Here is a 16,891-nt window from a genome sequence, read left to right as displayed (position 1 = left end):
AATGAAAGAGAAGATGAGCAAATAAGTTTGGACAGTGTAGAAGATGTTCAGGAAGAGCTTCCCTGAATAATTTGCAAGGCTACAGTCATGCTTCAAAAATCTAATTCTTTCTAATTTCATTTGAAAGAATGGGAGAGACAGGTGGAGGAGAGATTGGGGAGGGAAGAAAGAAAATAATCTATGATTTTTGCTTAGGTTTTGACAGATACATCCATCTCACATTTGCCTGTACTGGCAGAAGCAACTCTTTGCTCCTTCAGAAATACTCAGCGGTGCAAAACAGAATAAAAGAGAAAAGCAATACAAGAGAAGGAACTGACTCAGCAATTCATCCAGTGTTTTTGTCTGCCTAAGAAGCAGATGATTTGGAGGTTCCCTGCTGATGAATTAAGTCTTGATTGTCCTAAGAACGCGGTGGTTTTTTTTTTTTTAGTGCTTCAACCTTGATTGCATTCTGATTTGTACCTATAACAAGCAATCTATCAGAAGATGAAATTGCTTTTTCCTCTTCAAAAAACCAGGGGAAACCTCTTGAAATTGTGGTGAAAAAAAGAAGCAATGCAGCCTCTACTACAAGAGAGGCTTATTTGTTTTTATGTATTTAATGAAAATAAGGCAGGTAAATCACCTCTTTAAACGGGCAATGGAACTTCAGAGAAGTTGGAAGCAGCACCATATATTCTCTAGATAAGATTTCTGTCCTGACCGGTCCTGTACATTAATTTTACAGGATGTATTATTCTGAACTTCTTAAAACATATATCTGCATCTGGCCTATGTCTAATTCCCCATTTTATGCAACTCAGTGATCTGCTTGCTGAATCATAAATTCAGGCTGAGTTCACATAAGACAGGAAAATTTGATTGGTTCAGGATCTTGGCAAGAAAAACCATCAATTCATGTGACATGGGAATTTTATACTCTTTCAAATGTTTAGGAAGCAACCACACCCGCTTCCACTTGCTCTTCTGAAACAACAAAGTTCCCACTGACAGACTAATTAGAGGAATCACATGGATAATAGAGAAATACTGGTGCCAACATGATTTCCTTCTCAGGACCAGGAAAAACCCTGATATTCCCCTTCAGTGTTGGGGACATTCAATAGGATAGCCACTATATTTTTACCCATTGATAATATGTGCCTTTGTTTTGTACTGTGGTAATTGATACTTTAGTCTTTTTGATTTTATTTAGATTTATTTCATGTTCTTGTTTGTTGTGTGGATTTTTTGGGATTGTAACCCATACCCTGAGATCCTTAGGACCTGAAGAGCTTATAAATATACAAATAAATCTCAATTAATTAACAAGTGGGCATCATTACAGAAATTGGATTTGATTTTGTTGAATATTACAAGGCATTATGATCTTTCTAATTAAATCAATAACATCAATTGCTGAGATTTGGAATAAAGCCATGATTATACCAACATTCCAGGATTCATAATTAAAACATGCCCATCCAGAAAGGACTTCATTTAATAAGAGAAAGTTGGATCAACAGCACTAACAATCATCCAGTGGGGAAGAAAACAAATCTCCCTTCTCCTGCATACTCTTCTCACCAAAGAAAGGGTGAGGTTATTATTGCGAAATCTTGAACGCCATTACAAAATTCAGTTGGCATAGCAAGGAAATTGCCTCCTCTTCAAGCTGGCAATAAAAGCCATAAAGAAGCATTTCAAGTAATTTGCTGCCTTATGCTATGGCTTGCTGTGCCAGCATGCAAAAGTTTAGAACAGCCCATTCTAGAAATACAGCGGTCCAAATGATTCACCACCTTTCTTCTGGACAGATCCGCTTTCTCCTTAACAGATGCCATATAGGTAGAAATCAGCAGGAGCGACTTCCAATCCTCTTCTCATGGGGGAATGCTAGGGATGCTCCCCTTCCCTCTGATACTGTTAACTTATTACTCCAAACTTATTGGAGTGGTTCCTCTAGAATGCTTAACTATATTTATAGTTAAAAATTCCTAGAATAACTATTCTACTTAATGACAGTGTTGTGTTGCATTAAAAAAACTTCTTATTATTTTCATGTTATTTAATGCCTTTCGGATAGAGAAGCAATTTCTAATTTTTATTAAAATAACCAGGAACAAAGGAATACATTCATATTTAGATGCTAAGATCCCTAGAAACACTTTCGCACTGTCAGTACCGGATAACATTGCAGTCTGGTATTGCATTTAGCTAGATCCTATCAAAGCTGGCCAACAAATCATGATGGCAAATCTGATAGAAGTAATGGAACACTAGGTCAACTCTTTCCATATATAATTCAGCAGCTGGATAAACAAATCATTTATGGCTTTTAAATATTTTATTACTTTTCAAAAGCATTCAGTAAGATGCCTGCAACATTTTTTGCATAAAGTCATAAGATACTCATTTCATTGGCTCTTGTGGACTCTTTGGCAAGTGAATGAATTGCAACCATTCCAAAGACTTTGGACCTTATATATTTATCTTCTTGTCTGCACCTCCATGGTGGAGGCATCTGCTTGCCAACTACAGATTACAGATTAACAGAGTTGAAAGGAATCTTGTAGGTCATCTAGTCCAACCCCCCCACCCAAGCAGTATACCCTACACCATTTCTGACAAATGGCAGTCCAATCTCTTCTTGAAAGCCTCCAGTGACGAAGTTCCCATAACTTCCAAAGGCAAACTATTCCATTGGTTGATTGTTCTGTCAGAAAATTTCTCCTTATTTGAATCTCTCCTTGATCAGTTTCCATCCATTGTTCCTTGTCTGGCCTTCAGGTGCCTTGGACAATAGCTTGACCCCTTCCTCTTTGTGGCAGTGCCTCAAATATTGGAAGACTGCTACCAGGTCTCCCCAGTCCTTCTCTAGACTAGCCATGCCTAGCTCCTGTAACCATCCTGCACTCTTTCTAGAGTCTCAATATCTTCTTTATAGCGTGGTGACCAAAACTGAATGCAGTATTCTAAGTGTGGTCTTACTAAGGCTTTATAGAGTGGCATTAGTACCTCACTTGATCTTGATTGATTCCCTGTGTTAATGCAATTTAGGATTGCATTGGCTTTTGGGGATGCTGCTGCACACCACTGGTTCATATATAGATGGTTGTCCACTAAGACTCCAAGATCCCTCTCACAGTTTTCACACAGTCTATATGTCTACTTTTGTTTTCTTACCTAAGTGTAAGACTTTAGTTTTCTCTACACTGAATTTCATTAAATTTCAGAGAACCATCCTTTCTGTATCAGATTTGGTAGAATATTCTTTGGAGAATCCAGAGCAATGTTCCACTTACTGTAAGAAATGAACAGCAGCTAAATAGTCCAATCTAGGCCCAGCCTACAAATCCCATCAACTCTTTCCAATTTCATCTGCCCAGCAGCATTGTCAAAATGTCTGAAGAATGCCAAGTTGGCAAAGCCTCAAACTCAACGGAGAAGCCAACTGAACTACAATAACACTAGTTACACAGATGGTATTATTGCCTGGAAGTCTAACAATACAGACACTTTAATCTATAATTACCTACCATTGGTAAACTAAAAAACTGTATACATTAGAAGTAATTAGTTGATCCTTGTATCCAGTTCTTTTTTAAAAATACATTTTACATATTTATGTGTAAATCAAACTTATGTGTAAATACCTATGTGTAAATTTAAGCTTAAAGCTTAATATACTGATACATAAGATATTTATACATAAATCTACATTAAATATGTTTTAAGGTTATTTACACATCATCATCGTCATCAAAAAATGATGATGATGATGTTTAAATCAACTTAAAACATGTTTATGCTTTACAGCCCTCTCTAAGCAGTTTACAGAGTCAGCATATTGCCCCAAACAATCTGGGTCCTCATTTTACCAGCCTCAGAAGGAAGACTGAGTCAATCTTGATCCATTTACAATCAAACCACTGCATTCTAACCACTGTGTAACCAGGGCTCTAGATAGATCTCTAGATAGGTAGGTGATAGATGATAGATGATAGTTAATAGATAGATGATAGATAGATGATAGATAGATTGATAGGTGGATGGAGGGAGGGATGGAGGGAGGAAGAGAGGGGGAGAGAGAGAGGGAGAGAAATGATTGGTGGGCATGATGGCTCAATGGCTAAAGATGCTGAATTTGTTAGCTGGAAAGCTGACAGCCTGGGTTTAAGACCCAAGCACCACGCAACAGGGTGAGCTCCCATTCCTAACCCAGCTCTTGCCTACCTAACAGTTCGAAAGAATGCAAATGCAAATAGATTAATAGGTACTACTTTGGTGGGAAGCTAACAGCGTTCTGTGCACCTTTGGCATATCGCTATGTGGCCAGAGAAAATGTTTATTTACTGTTACTTTTTATATATGGGATTTCACACTATTGGATTCTGATGAAGACATAACTTGATTACTTTAACTGTTACGATACAAATTATTTAATAAATATTTCACTGCTTTGTCATGTATGCATGCTGCACAACGCCCAATGATTCTGGATAGCTCACAACCAGTTTTTGCTCTGGGAAAATCGTTGTTATGTACTGTGATTAGCGCTGCTTGGCTTCTTATTTTTAAACTTTAACATGTTTTATAAATGGCTGTGGAATAACTATTGGAAAGATAGCACTTAAAATAATACAAGCAAAAAGAAGAATAACCTAATGATGCCTTCATAAAGGTGTTCCATTTATCTTCTTTGTTTCCAGCTAGCATGGTTTTTCAGATCATAGGAGTTTACAGGTGGTCTATCAGATATAAGGAACACCATAGGGAAGAATAGGAAATTCCACAGCACAGAGAAACATTGTATAGGATTGGTATTAGATTCTTCTTCCTGATATATGTAGACAACTCCAAATATAACTGTCATATTGTTTCAGAACTGAGTGTCCTGCTCTCCTTTCTCACCATCAAGTGAACTAGCCGTTAGGATGTTCTGGGTACACTTTTTATATTCCCCTACATAATATTTGAGAACTAATCATTGGCTATTTTGTAATGCACAGAAGGACAGGGTTAGGTGGAATGCCTAGCGTAATCTTATCCCTTCTAATGCCCTTGCTGTGCTTCATGGTGATATTATACAAATCACTGTTTTATTCACTGAATTTGGACTTCTGTGTCCATCTTTCATTGTAATCTTCCAAATGCTTTTGGGGGGCGTTTTTCTTACTTAGGTAATTCACTAATGAGTGATTAAGCGCCATCAAACCGGTGCCAGCAACATAGGTCTTAGCAATCACATAGACAAGCTTCAAGATGATATGTCCTCAGGCTCTTGTAATTGGATCCATTCACCATACTGCTGGTTATCCTCTTTTTTTCTCCCCCAAATTAGAGAAGAAAACATGTGACAGCTGCACAATATTTCTATTTTTTATGGAGAGGGAATTATTTTTTGGCCAATAATAGCAGAATTTGTCTATCTGTAAACACTTCCTGTTTTTCCAAATGAACAACTAAAATATACCATTTATGGTATTAAACAGCTAATGATATCCCTGCAAGTGGCTAATGGTATGGGCATGGTTTGTTCCCATCATGATTGTACGGGGAAACTCTATTTGTGGTAAACAAAATCTCTCAACTCCAGCTTTTTCACTTCCCGCTTCAGTGAGTAACCCTGTGACTTCCAGTGCCATCTCAGCCTAGTAACAACCAGCTGTAGACTTGCTTAAAATAAAAAAACAGCCAAGTTTCACTGGAGAGTCAAGGAAATAATAATGGGGGGGGGGGGCAAGTGCTGCATGATACAGTAATAATTTTTATTTTTATTTACAGAATATTAACCAATATTATTCATGATATTAAAGAGTTACGCTCTGAATAGCATTTTCATAGAAAGCTTAAATCTTTATTTCAATAGATTACAGCAATAAATTCAATATTTTTCAGTTATGTATACACACAAAAAGGTTTAAGTACAAGAGGTTCTGCTATTCAAAGATGCTGATCCGAAATCCACTGCAGCCAGTGGTTCTTCTATACATCTCAGTGGATCAGTCTCTTTCAATGCTATTAAAATTCACTTTTAAAAAATAGTTAACATTGTTTTTTTTTTTTATGCAGTGGTTCTATATATTTTCTATTTACTGTATGTAAATTTATAACCTGAAACCTCTTCCTCAGGGAAGCTTGAAGCATCCATATTCTCTCTGGCAACCCCATGAATGGGACCTATTTCAAATCTCAGTGTGTACAAGTATATAAGAAGAAATAGCATATATCATACAGGTAGTAGTATGCAGAGAGTTTCCTAAGAATTGCAAGAAAAATACTGGCAATGAAACCAAGTTAAAGTTCTTAAACTTACTCAGTAGTTCTTTTTTAAAAAAGACAAGTGAACTGGCACAGTTTACCCACCTAATTTCTAAGTGCACTTTGTAAGTAAGCAGAATTGGCTTTGGATGTCTCGTTCCCCTGGGCAAAATGCCAGCATTGACCCCAAAATGATGCCTCTCCTACCCCAGCTTGGAAGGGGTACCTGTTAGAGGTGCACAACGTGAAGGGAGGGGTAATGAGTGTTTAATCTGGAAGGGTTTCTTTTCTTTTCTTTTTCTTTTTCTTTTAGCACAGGCCATGCTTGCAAGTTGCTGATAGAAATTGCGGGGGGAAATGAATAGGAAATCCTGGGAAATTGAAAGGTAACCATTTTATAATGGAAAAAAAAAGTTTTGGCATCCCTCAATCTGGTGGTCACCAGATGTGTTGGGCTACAGCTCACATCATCCAAACCCATCGCATCCACATTCATTTGTAGTCCAAAGCATTTGGAGGGCATGAGTTGGAGAGGGCTGATTTATTGCATTACCAAGTTTAAGTATGAAGACAACAAAAATGCAGCTGACTTTGTTATAATGTAAAAAAAAACAACAGCAGCAGCACACATAGGTATCTGAACATACACAACACTTTGTGTGTATATACATGTCCTGTGTATATGTGCTAATAAATCCTAGGGGGCGAAACAAATCATTTTCTTTTATAACTCAATATTTTAAAATACATATATTTAAACAGCCAGCTATATGCATTGGCTCAGGCTTTAGTGAGCAAACCCCACATTTCATAGACTATTCCTGTAAATGTTATGCATCAGCCAAAACATGCTTTTGGTTACTGGGGGACACAGGCAGCCCACTGTCTTCAGCCATTTCACCTTTTTTCTCTCTACAAGAACAAAACAAAAACGGAGCTACAGTACTGTTGTATGGTTTCTAAAGATGGCCATTGTCTTATAGCTTTAGCCCTATTATTGCTAGACTAACAGGTTCACAGAACATTCCACCCAACTCATAAAGGATAAAACTGAGATGCTGCTTCAGATGACTGGATTTCCACTTGAGCCATTTTGAACTGTGTACACTGCAGCCACTTGCGAAGGACAGAGGTGTTGGTGTTCATCTGAACGGATCCCTGTAACATTCTAAGGCTATGATGGTTCACGTTGTTCTGAATAGCTTGCAGGCGGAGCTGGAGGCCAGCAGATAAATGCTGTTAAAATATGTACAAGTTTTACTGTCAGTTCTCTAGGGTTTTTTAAAAATACTAATCAACTCAAAGCAACTTTAACAATGATTAATAGCAAGAGCAAGAGCACATAGACTAATAGACCGCTTCACAGAGCTTTTACAGCCCAATCTAAGTGGTTTAGAGTCAGCATATTGCCCCCAACAATCTGGCTCCTAATTTTACCCACCTTGGAAGAATGGAAGGCTGAGTCACCCTTGAGTCTGGTGAGATTTGAACTGCCAAACTGTAGGCAGCAGGCAGTTAGCAGAAGTAGCCTGCAGTACTGCACTCTAACCACTGCACCACCTTGGCTTAAGCCTACATCATCCTAAAAATTCAGAATCAATTCAGCCATCAAAGAGTGAAAATAAGAATAGCCCATAATGAGATAATCCAGTAAGAAGCAGCAGTGTTTACTGAAAGGCCTTCATAAACCTGAAAGTACCACTTATAACACACCTTACTGGGTCTTATGGATAAAGGAGGGAAGAAAGTTTCACAGAGACAATAATTTTCTTTAGGAGCTGCAAATTCAAATTTAAAAATGTGACACCTTTTAAGTCAGAGTAGGTTCACACTATTACAACAAGACTTGCACATAATGTTGGAATACTGATCAGAATGGTCTGCTTCCTTCAGTTCTGTATAAACTTTGAGCAGTTCCAGGAAACCAATTCATTTTCTCCCTCTTTTTTTTCCTTCGTCCAGTTATCATAGCCTATTCTGCATCCCCCAATTCTTGAACATGCTTAATTGTCATTTAGTTGGTTTTGTTTTGGCTGTTAAGAGGTTTGCTTCTTTGATATTCCATAAAGCTTGGAGTACTCATTCTTTCGAGCTCCACAGGAAGCACTCTTTTCTCACTCTCATTTTTGATTATTCTGGCTATTTTTATATACTTATGCAAATATAATTATCATTGGGTCATCTTATGTGAGTTTATGCTGGTCTTCCTCTGGCCCTTTAAAAGGGAAAGGACACATTCCACACATAATTTTATTAAGACAAAAAGGCGGAGTGGATCCAGGGTGTGGAGAAAAAGGAAAAGCCTGAGAGAAAAACAGGATGCAAACTGGGCTTCTCCCTTCCTGTCCTTGCCCTTGGAAGTCTGAACTAGTGAGGCAGTGGCTGGGGAGACCAAAAGGAAAAGAAATAACAATTTACTTTCCCCTTCCATCAGCAGAAAACTGCTGCGCTCTACCTTCTTTCACCTATAAAAAAAAGTCCTTGCATTCTTGACAGAACAACTCTGGATGTTTTTCACTGACAGCCATGCATGCCTATATTTACTATGTTTATGCAAACAGAGTCTTGGAGTATCATAGCTGATGAGTTCAATTTGGAATAGATGCATAATTTAATATACTGTTATTCAGTTAAAACAAATGTTAACATCTGGGAACACATTAAGGTGAACCTACCTTTAGATTGGATTGAATCATTGGTAACCACATTGGGATGAGCTGATAGAAAGGGGAAAAAAATCAGTATTCAGCGTGTTCATAATATATTTATAATAGCCACCATATTATTATATTACAAAATAAACCTAGTAATAACATCCATTTATAATGTACACAGGCAGCTTCATTAAAATATTTTCCTAGAAATAATGTCCAAGATTCCAATATACTTTACTGTTGAAGTACAAATTTAGAATCTTTTTTATTTATCAAAGTATTCAAAGTACCAACAATTATTCAAAATGTTATATTTAAGCATTGATCTAAAACAGAGCATAGATCACTTCAAATACTTTTCAACTAAAACAATCCAATTGAAACTTTGCATGGTGTCATCATTGTATGATGAAGCAACAGTTAATGTGTCATCTGGATTAAGGCCTTTTGTCTTCATGGCACTTCATTGGCAATATTGATAGGAAAAATAAAAGTGTTCAGTTGTCTCTAATTCCCCAATGTTTCTGGCTTTGTGGACCAGCTGGGGAAGGGGGGGATGATTCCTTGTGAGAGGCATGCACACATGCCTGCCACTCATGCAAATGGAACACACCACATATGCTTGCCCACTGCTGGTGCAAGTGAGGATTACAATCCCCTCACAGTCCACTAGTAGGCTGTGACCCACAGGTTGGGGACCCCTGATCTAGAACATGGCTTCATGCATGTGGCAAACGACTACAAGCAGCCTTCTATATAATGGGAGCAATTTAAACATGGAAGGTTTGCTTATTTTTTTTAGAAGTGTTGTATTTTGTTATACACCTGCTATCTGAAACTAATGACTTTTGCCAGGTTTGGTATCAAAAATGGACATCTGCTTGTATTTTTCATTTGTCCACATTAGGGGTAGGGGAGCAGCTTGTTGCAGCCACACCCAAGCTGGCACTGACTAGATAGTTTGGGATTTCAAATTTTAGAATTGCCAAGCCAAATTATTCAAGCATTAGGGGGAGAGCACTAGGTTTAGGAAAAGTTGCCTTAAAACCTTCAACTACAATAATAAATCTGATGCCAACAGATGCTGCTTTCAATCTTTTTATTTCCCTGATGAAAGATCTCTGTCAGTTTTGATGGAAACTTCTGCCATTGACTAGATGCCTCTTTCTTTCCATTTGAGAGTTTTCAAGCACAAAACTTATGAAGGAAGACAGCCAAGAAAGGAATCACCGAAAGCTAATTCACACCATTACTTCTCTTTCTATCACTCTCATAAACCCTTTTTAAAATGTATTAGTTAGACTTTCATGAGACTAGGATTTTTTTCTTTTGTTTTGTGAGCAAAAACACAGTCAAGAGGATCATAAGTTCATATGAAAAAATGCCCTTTGGCTGAAAGTGTCATACACTATGGCATTTCTGAAATAACAAACAAATTAATTTTTTTGCCATTTCTTTTCCTCCTGCAAAATTTTAGTGAAGCAAGAAACCAAAAAAAGAAGATATTCATTATAGACAAGTGGGAAACCAATGACTCTTCAGAGTTTGTTAGACAATAACTCCTCTCATTCTTGATCTTGGATCAGAATAATAGATAGAACAGCTGTCTGAACAGCTACAGATTCCTCATCCCTGCAGTTATGTCCAGGAGTGGGATTTAGCCAGTTCAGGCCTGTTTGGGTAAATTGGATGTTAAATTTACATCTCGTTCACCAAACCGGTAGTTGAACCAACTGGCTGGCCTCGCCCGCCTCACCCTACCCTTCCCAGGAATCTCCATGTGGCCTGTTTTAGATGGAGTGTAAAGTTCCACATGGAGGCTTTGAGAGGGCAAAAAATGGCCCTCCCAGAAGTTCCAGAAGTCCAGAAATGGACCTGTTTCCAGCTTCTGGAGGGCCTCCAGAGCCTGGGGGAGTCTGTTTTCACCCTCCCAGAGGCCCAAAGGAAGTCTCCGGACTGTGGGGAAGGCAAAAAATGGCCCTCCCAGAAGTTCTGGTAGGCCACACCCACCATGGTCATGCCAACCCAACAACTGGGTAGTGAACCGGTTGTTGAGATTTTTAAATCCCACCCCTGGTTATGTCAGTCTCATAGGGAACCTGGATTTCAGATACTAAAGTAACGGAAAAAACAGCTGTATTATTAGAATAATAAGTTCATTATATTAAACTGATCTATCATTCCACACATTCCGATAGATAGTAGCATGAGAGGGACTTCTGGTTGCTCTTCCATTGTGATCAGGGTGGAATCCGTGATTGTGTGTGGTTTCACTCCGAGCTAACTTTTTGGAGGGTCCCAATTGGGACCGGAACCACCTGGAGGGTTGGTGAAGAAAGGGGGAACTGCTTGAAGGGTCGAGGGGAGCCGCATCTCCCTTCCCTGACAAGATAACCCCCCTCTGAAACATGTTGCAGCGGTGGTCAAAAATGGCCACCATGAAGATGGGAAGCAGTCTGGGAAACCAAGACTGTGCTGGAGTGGTGAAGTAGCGAGCAGAGTGTGTACCAGTTGAAATACATGGACATTAAGGTACTCTACAATTAAGAAACATAGAACAATTGTGGATGAAAGTGTGTAGAAGTAGCGATCAGAGAGAGAGGGAAGGGAATTGGAACTTATAAACCTGGCTTTGAATATTGAAATGAACTAATTTGGAGGTGAAAATTCAGAGGAAAATATTTGAGTGCAAAAGGCTTGGAAATTAAATTGGATAACTATTGGACTTTTGACACTAAGCAGGCATAAATAAATGCTGGAATTGAATGTGTTGAAAAGAAACATTAGCTAATAATGGAAATTAGCAAAATTAATAAAAGTTTTATAGCTAAAAAAGGGGGAAATGAAAGAAAGGGTGGAATGTGGAAATAGTGTTGAGAGCGCCACCTGATGGTACAGGAAAAATGTCAATGACTCTTTGAAAAGTGTTTGGTCTTTTTAAAATTGGAACTTGGAACTTAAAAGAAAATAAGAGGAACTCCATCATAATAAAATAAAAACCCATAAAAGTGAAATACCAGAATATCACAAGTGGAAAGATATTTGAAAAAATTGCTTTGGAACCACCCAGTGACTTTGGGAAAAAGTTGGAAAAGAACCTGGAAACAAAGACTTATGGACATTAATTGTTGAAATTAAATATAAAAGATGCTGGTTGAAACAACCTACTGGACATTTGGATTGTATATAATTATTAAGGAAGAAGGGGAAAAGGAACAGCATACACAATGGGGGAATTATTTGCAGAAATGAGACTGCATCTACAAGATATGAAGGAAATGATGAAAGAAAGCTTGGAAATGTGCAGCAATATATTACAAAAACTAGAAATGGCTATTCAGATTGAAGAACAAAGAAAACCAGAGGGAGAGGAGTTAAAGAGGAAACCAGTCTTGAAGATCAAGTGGAGCAACGATCATTTAAGCAAGAGGAAAAAAGATTTCAAGCTCAAAATTTCTGGTTTGGTGTGATAATGAAAGTGGGAATGGTTCGGAAAATTAAACAAAGGAAAGGGAAAAAGCAAAAGACGGAACTACAGAAGAAAGATTGAGAGAGGGAGGGGGATAAAATAAATAATTGGAATGAGAAATGGAGGGGAATAATAATGGGAAAGGGGGGAACTAAGTGAAAGGACCAGAAAATAAAGAGAAACAGGAAGTAAACAAGAATGAAAAGAAATTATATAGTTAGGAGGATGAGAGACCATGGGTAATAAAGGATAGGAGAGATTCTGCAAGGTAATGTGTTGTGATATATAACAATAAGTATTTGAAAATAGATAAGATTGGAACTGATTTTTTTTCTTTCTAAGGATTATCATTATGATATGGAATTTAATGAAATTGATATGAAAATAGGAATTTATTATATGAATATTAATTGATAATCACTAATGCATAAAATTATGAGAATTATAATGGAAAGACTAACATCAGTTTCTATAATTAATTGACTAGATTAATATTTTTGCAATATATATATGATTTATAAGATGATTGAGAAAAGAATACTATGCAGAATCTGACGTAAAATATATGTATATCTGATATTTAGTAGATAGGAAAATATTGTTATTAATATAGAATGAAGGTGGTAAGTTTGAATTGACAACTAAAGGGGACAATTTTTATAATTAATAGAACAAGGATTGATAAAATGGCAAATGTGACAGATAAAAGTAATATATGTAATAAATATAGAAATGAAATAAGAATCTTAGATAATATTGTAAAGTAAGAAAAATGAAATAAGATAAGAATTGAAATTGGATAAAATAAGTTTAATGAATTTAATATTAATAAGTAATAAAGTGATATGAAACTGAACAAGAAAGATGACTATGTAACTATGGTCATGTTTGTATTGAAATGTAAAGACCTGGAACCACACTGATTGCCAAAAGAGAGTTTTTTTAAAAAAATGAAAGAAGGAATTGAATAATGAAATTATCATGTATACTTAAATAATATGGTGATTGGCATTAGAAGAATGTATTGGAATATTGAATAATTAAATAATGAAAGATTATAATTTAATACAAATATGTGTATTAACATTAGAAATATGATTAATGCTATTATTTTTGTTTGCACCAGAATGACGCACCAGTATGATGCATAGGTGCCACACTGTTTACATTTTGATGTGTGTATGTAGAATAAAATAAAAAAAAATGGGTGGGGGGGAGATAGTAGCATGAGAGCTGATTTGGTGTACAAATTGCTGGTCTAGAAACCAGGAGATTGTGCATTCTAGTCCTGCTTTAGGCATGAAAACCAACTGGGTGATTGTAAGCCAATTACTCTCAGTCCAAACCTCCTCATAGAAGTGTTTTTGTGGAGAAAATGGGAGGAGGAAGGTGTATTGCTTATAAAGGAATAAAGGCACTACAAAAAAATCCCTAATAAATAAATATGATCAAAAATGTCACATTGTAGTTGGAGTATATAGTTCCTAAAAATATAGCACCCTTTAGAGCAGGTGTGTCAAACTCGTGTCCTCACGGCATTGTCACATGACATATCAGAACGTTTTTTCCCTTTTGCTAAACTGGGCAGGGGCAGGGCCAGCATATGACGCATCCAGCCCACTGGCTGCGAGTTTGACACCCCTGCTTTCGAGGTTAACCAGAAAGTAAGGCACTATGGCTCAGTAAGTTATGAGTTTGCAGCACTGAATATTTATGTGAGCCACTTTGAAAAATAACCTGTAATGTTTTTATCACATACAAGTGTTTATCTATTTTCTTAACCTGGGAAGCTTTGCTGTTAGCAGCAGTTGTTTCCGGTATTTACTAGTTCAGATTCTCATTATTGGAATGGTGGAAGAAAATAAAAGGGCTGGTGTCAGCCTCCACGACATTTTCTTGACACCTCATGCTGTTTGCTTCTTGTCGGTTGTCATAGAAACAGGGGGAGGGGAAATTTGGTATTGGGGGGGAAGTTTGCCGGAGAGTGAAAAAGGTTTCTATGTGAACTAAAATGGAGGGAATGCTTTCCTGCTTATTGCGCAACTGGATGGACTTATCTCTGCAGAGCCAAGGTCAACCGTCTTGGCATACCAGGTGAGGGAATATCCACCTGAAGATGTACCCAACATGACACTATAAGCACTTCAGATTGGATGTCCAGTCTGGATCCTTGGAGGAGGGAACTTGGGATAACTTTCAATATGTAATTTCCGTGCCTATTTGCCTCAGATCTTGCTTTCTTTTGTTGCTATCACTTCAAACACAATAAAAGTACCTTTTTTCTATAACAATGGATCTGCGGGAGTTCTTTCTTGGGTTTTGGATGTGGCACATCTGACAACGGGTGTAATTTAATTGTAAGGCATATTTATTTTAAAAGTTGAGGTATTTTTTATATGTTATCTAAGATTATTTTAAAAACTGGACATACTGTTCTAAAAGGTTCCTCTAAATGATATCATTTTTCAGTTTTTTCCAATTAAGCTCCTACCATCATGCAAAATTGAATCAGTATTAACAGAATGAGCTAAAGCACTATTCAGAGAACATGATTTCATTGGCGAGAGTGGATGATATAATATTTGGCTGAGTTCCACTGACGGGGTCAGGGCAGTCCTTATTTAATGCACCTTATGAGAAACGATATTATTTAGGGAATCCCAATGAAGGAATAACCATTTCAACAATGTGTTCAACCACATTATAATTATAGTGATCGTCAACTATCCACAAAGGAGAAATTGGGGGGGGGGGGGATTTCTTTCTTTTGTGCAAGAAAAAACCCCAAACTACTTGGAGTAATATGCAATTATAACTGTTTATGGATTGTTCCTGACCCAGCATGAAATAATCCTCTTGTTACAAACGATATTGAACTTGCCCACTTTCTTATCAGAGAAGACCTGGACATCTAAACTTGTGATCAAGGACACTTTTCATTAGACACAGATTGGATTTACCATCAATATTTCCTAACCATGAAGACTAAATAAAAACCTCAGATTCCAAAGCAATATACCTTGTTATTTCTGATGCCAAATAACAAGGTAAGGCCATCAATATCCTGTAGCAGAAATAGAGAAATGCTGGATAGATTATCTGATTTGGAAAGGCAGTTTCTATGCTCACAGCTGTTCTTTGTGAGCATTATTTTTGCCCTGTTTATGATTTAAAAAATATATCGAGAGCACACACACAGTTTTGAAAGGCATCACATAAGTGTGTTCATGTGGAAATATTGAAAAATAGTAATGCAGCTATTTTTGAAGCTGTGTCTATGAATCCAACAAAGTTCTAGAATCCCATTCATGGATATATGAAATGTACCTATTTAATGTTTCCACATGAACTGTTTGCTTATATAATCACTTAAAATATGTATTTGTGAGCAAATGCTTCTTATCTTGAATTTAAAAAGCATGCAATGACATGTCAGCTTGCATCCTTAAGTAGATGCACATTAGAAATAAAGCACTATTTTGTATGTTCTTCCAACCAAAACATTGGGAACCAAATACATGTGCAGAGATGCTTTTTAAAATTCTCTCTGTCACTTTTACAGATTTCAAGGTATATACACAATGCCATTGTTTTTACTCTCCCAAGCCCTGGGAAGCCAATTCAGATTTGTTCCATACAGTCAACTTTCCAATCTTAGTAGTTTCTATGAGTCAGCAATTGGGGGTGGGGTAGAAGAATATTCCCATGTTTTTTATCCATAGGGTGATTTGTATGAAATTACTGAAGTGACTATAGATGAGGCTAAAAGCTGCCACAGCACTATATACTGCCCCATATCCCCCATCTGCCAACAATAAGACTAAATAAAGTCTTTGAGATGGTTGAAAAGAAGGGAGAACCTGGGTGGCCTGAGATCTTACAATCAAACACTGAGCAGCCCTCTAGCTTTGTGGACCTCCAGCATCTTAAGCCAACTCTTTAGAAGGAGAGCAGTATTATGGCAGCATCTAAGAGTAACCAGGGACCAGAGAAACAACCATTAAGCACTGTTCTGATCACCACTATAGAACACCTGCCTTTGACTTGGGAGTAATGGATGGTGAAACATACTAGATTTTACATGCCATGAAACTCCCATCAGATGCTATTAGCTTGAAATGGAAAACATTAATTTCTTTAACACTAGTGCAGCTAGGGATGCCTTCGGGTTTTGTCATGAACTGGAAATGTGATAAGAATGATGTCTCAAGAACCTAGCACAAAAAAGACATCACCAGGACATCTTCCTTTATACTGTGATTAGGTGTAAGTGGGTAAAAGACCACAGGGCTTTCTCTAGAAAGGGAAATGGCTCAAAGCAATATCATTCTTCGAAAATGTAAACCAGGAGGGAGGTACAAGTGGTAAGCCGTGCCAAACCTTTTAATCCTTCCTGCAGCATTCCTGAGAACGTTTTCTAATATACCGTAATAGTCCAAATACAAAACATCCTTTATCCATTGGCAACATGCTGTTTTGTATAATGTAATTCTTTTTCTCCAAAATTATTAGAACAAAACCA

The 16,891-nt window shown here is 37.3% G+C and overlaps 1 protein-coding gene across 12 annotated transcripts in view; it reads right to left on the bottom strand.

Annotated features, from left to right (window-relative positions):
* Positions 1-5,820: 5,820 nt before the first annotated feature.
* Positions 5,821-16,891, bottom strand: part of UNC79 (unc-79 subunit of NALCN channel complex) — a 133,872-nt gene continuing 122,801 nt past the window's right edge. For all 12 annotated transcript variants that reach the window (XM_087922119.1, XM_087922118.1, XM_087922120.1 and 9 more), the window contains 2 exons: positions 8,922-8,963; positions 5,821-7,482 (listed from right to left, as the gene is read on the bottom strand). In XM_087922119.1, the coding sequence (XP_087778245.1) occupies positions 7,282-7,482; positions 8,922-8,963 (243 nt within the window). In that variant the 3' untranslated portion in view covers positions 5,821-7,281. The remainder of the gene's footprint in view (positions 7,483-8,921; positions 8,964-16,891) is intronic.

Source organism: Pseudonaja textilis, chromosome 1 (genome assembly GCF_049901715.1).
Source record: "Pseudonaja textilis isolate UNSWEBS1 chromosome 1, rPseTex1.2, whole genome shotgun sequence".
Lineage (NCBI taxonomy): Eukaryota > Metazoa > Chordata > Lepidosauria > Squamata > Elapidae > Pseudonaja > Pseudonaja textilis.
This window is presented reverse-complemented; position numbering and strand designations above follow the sequence as displayed.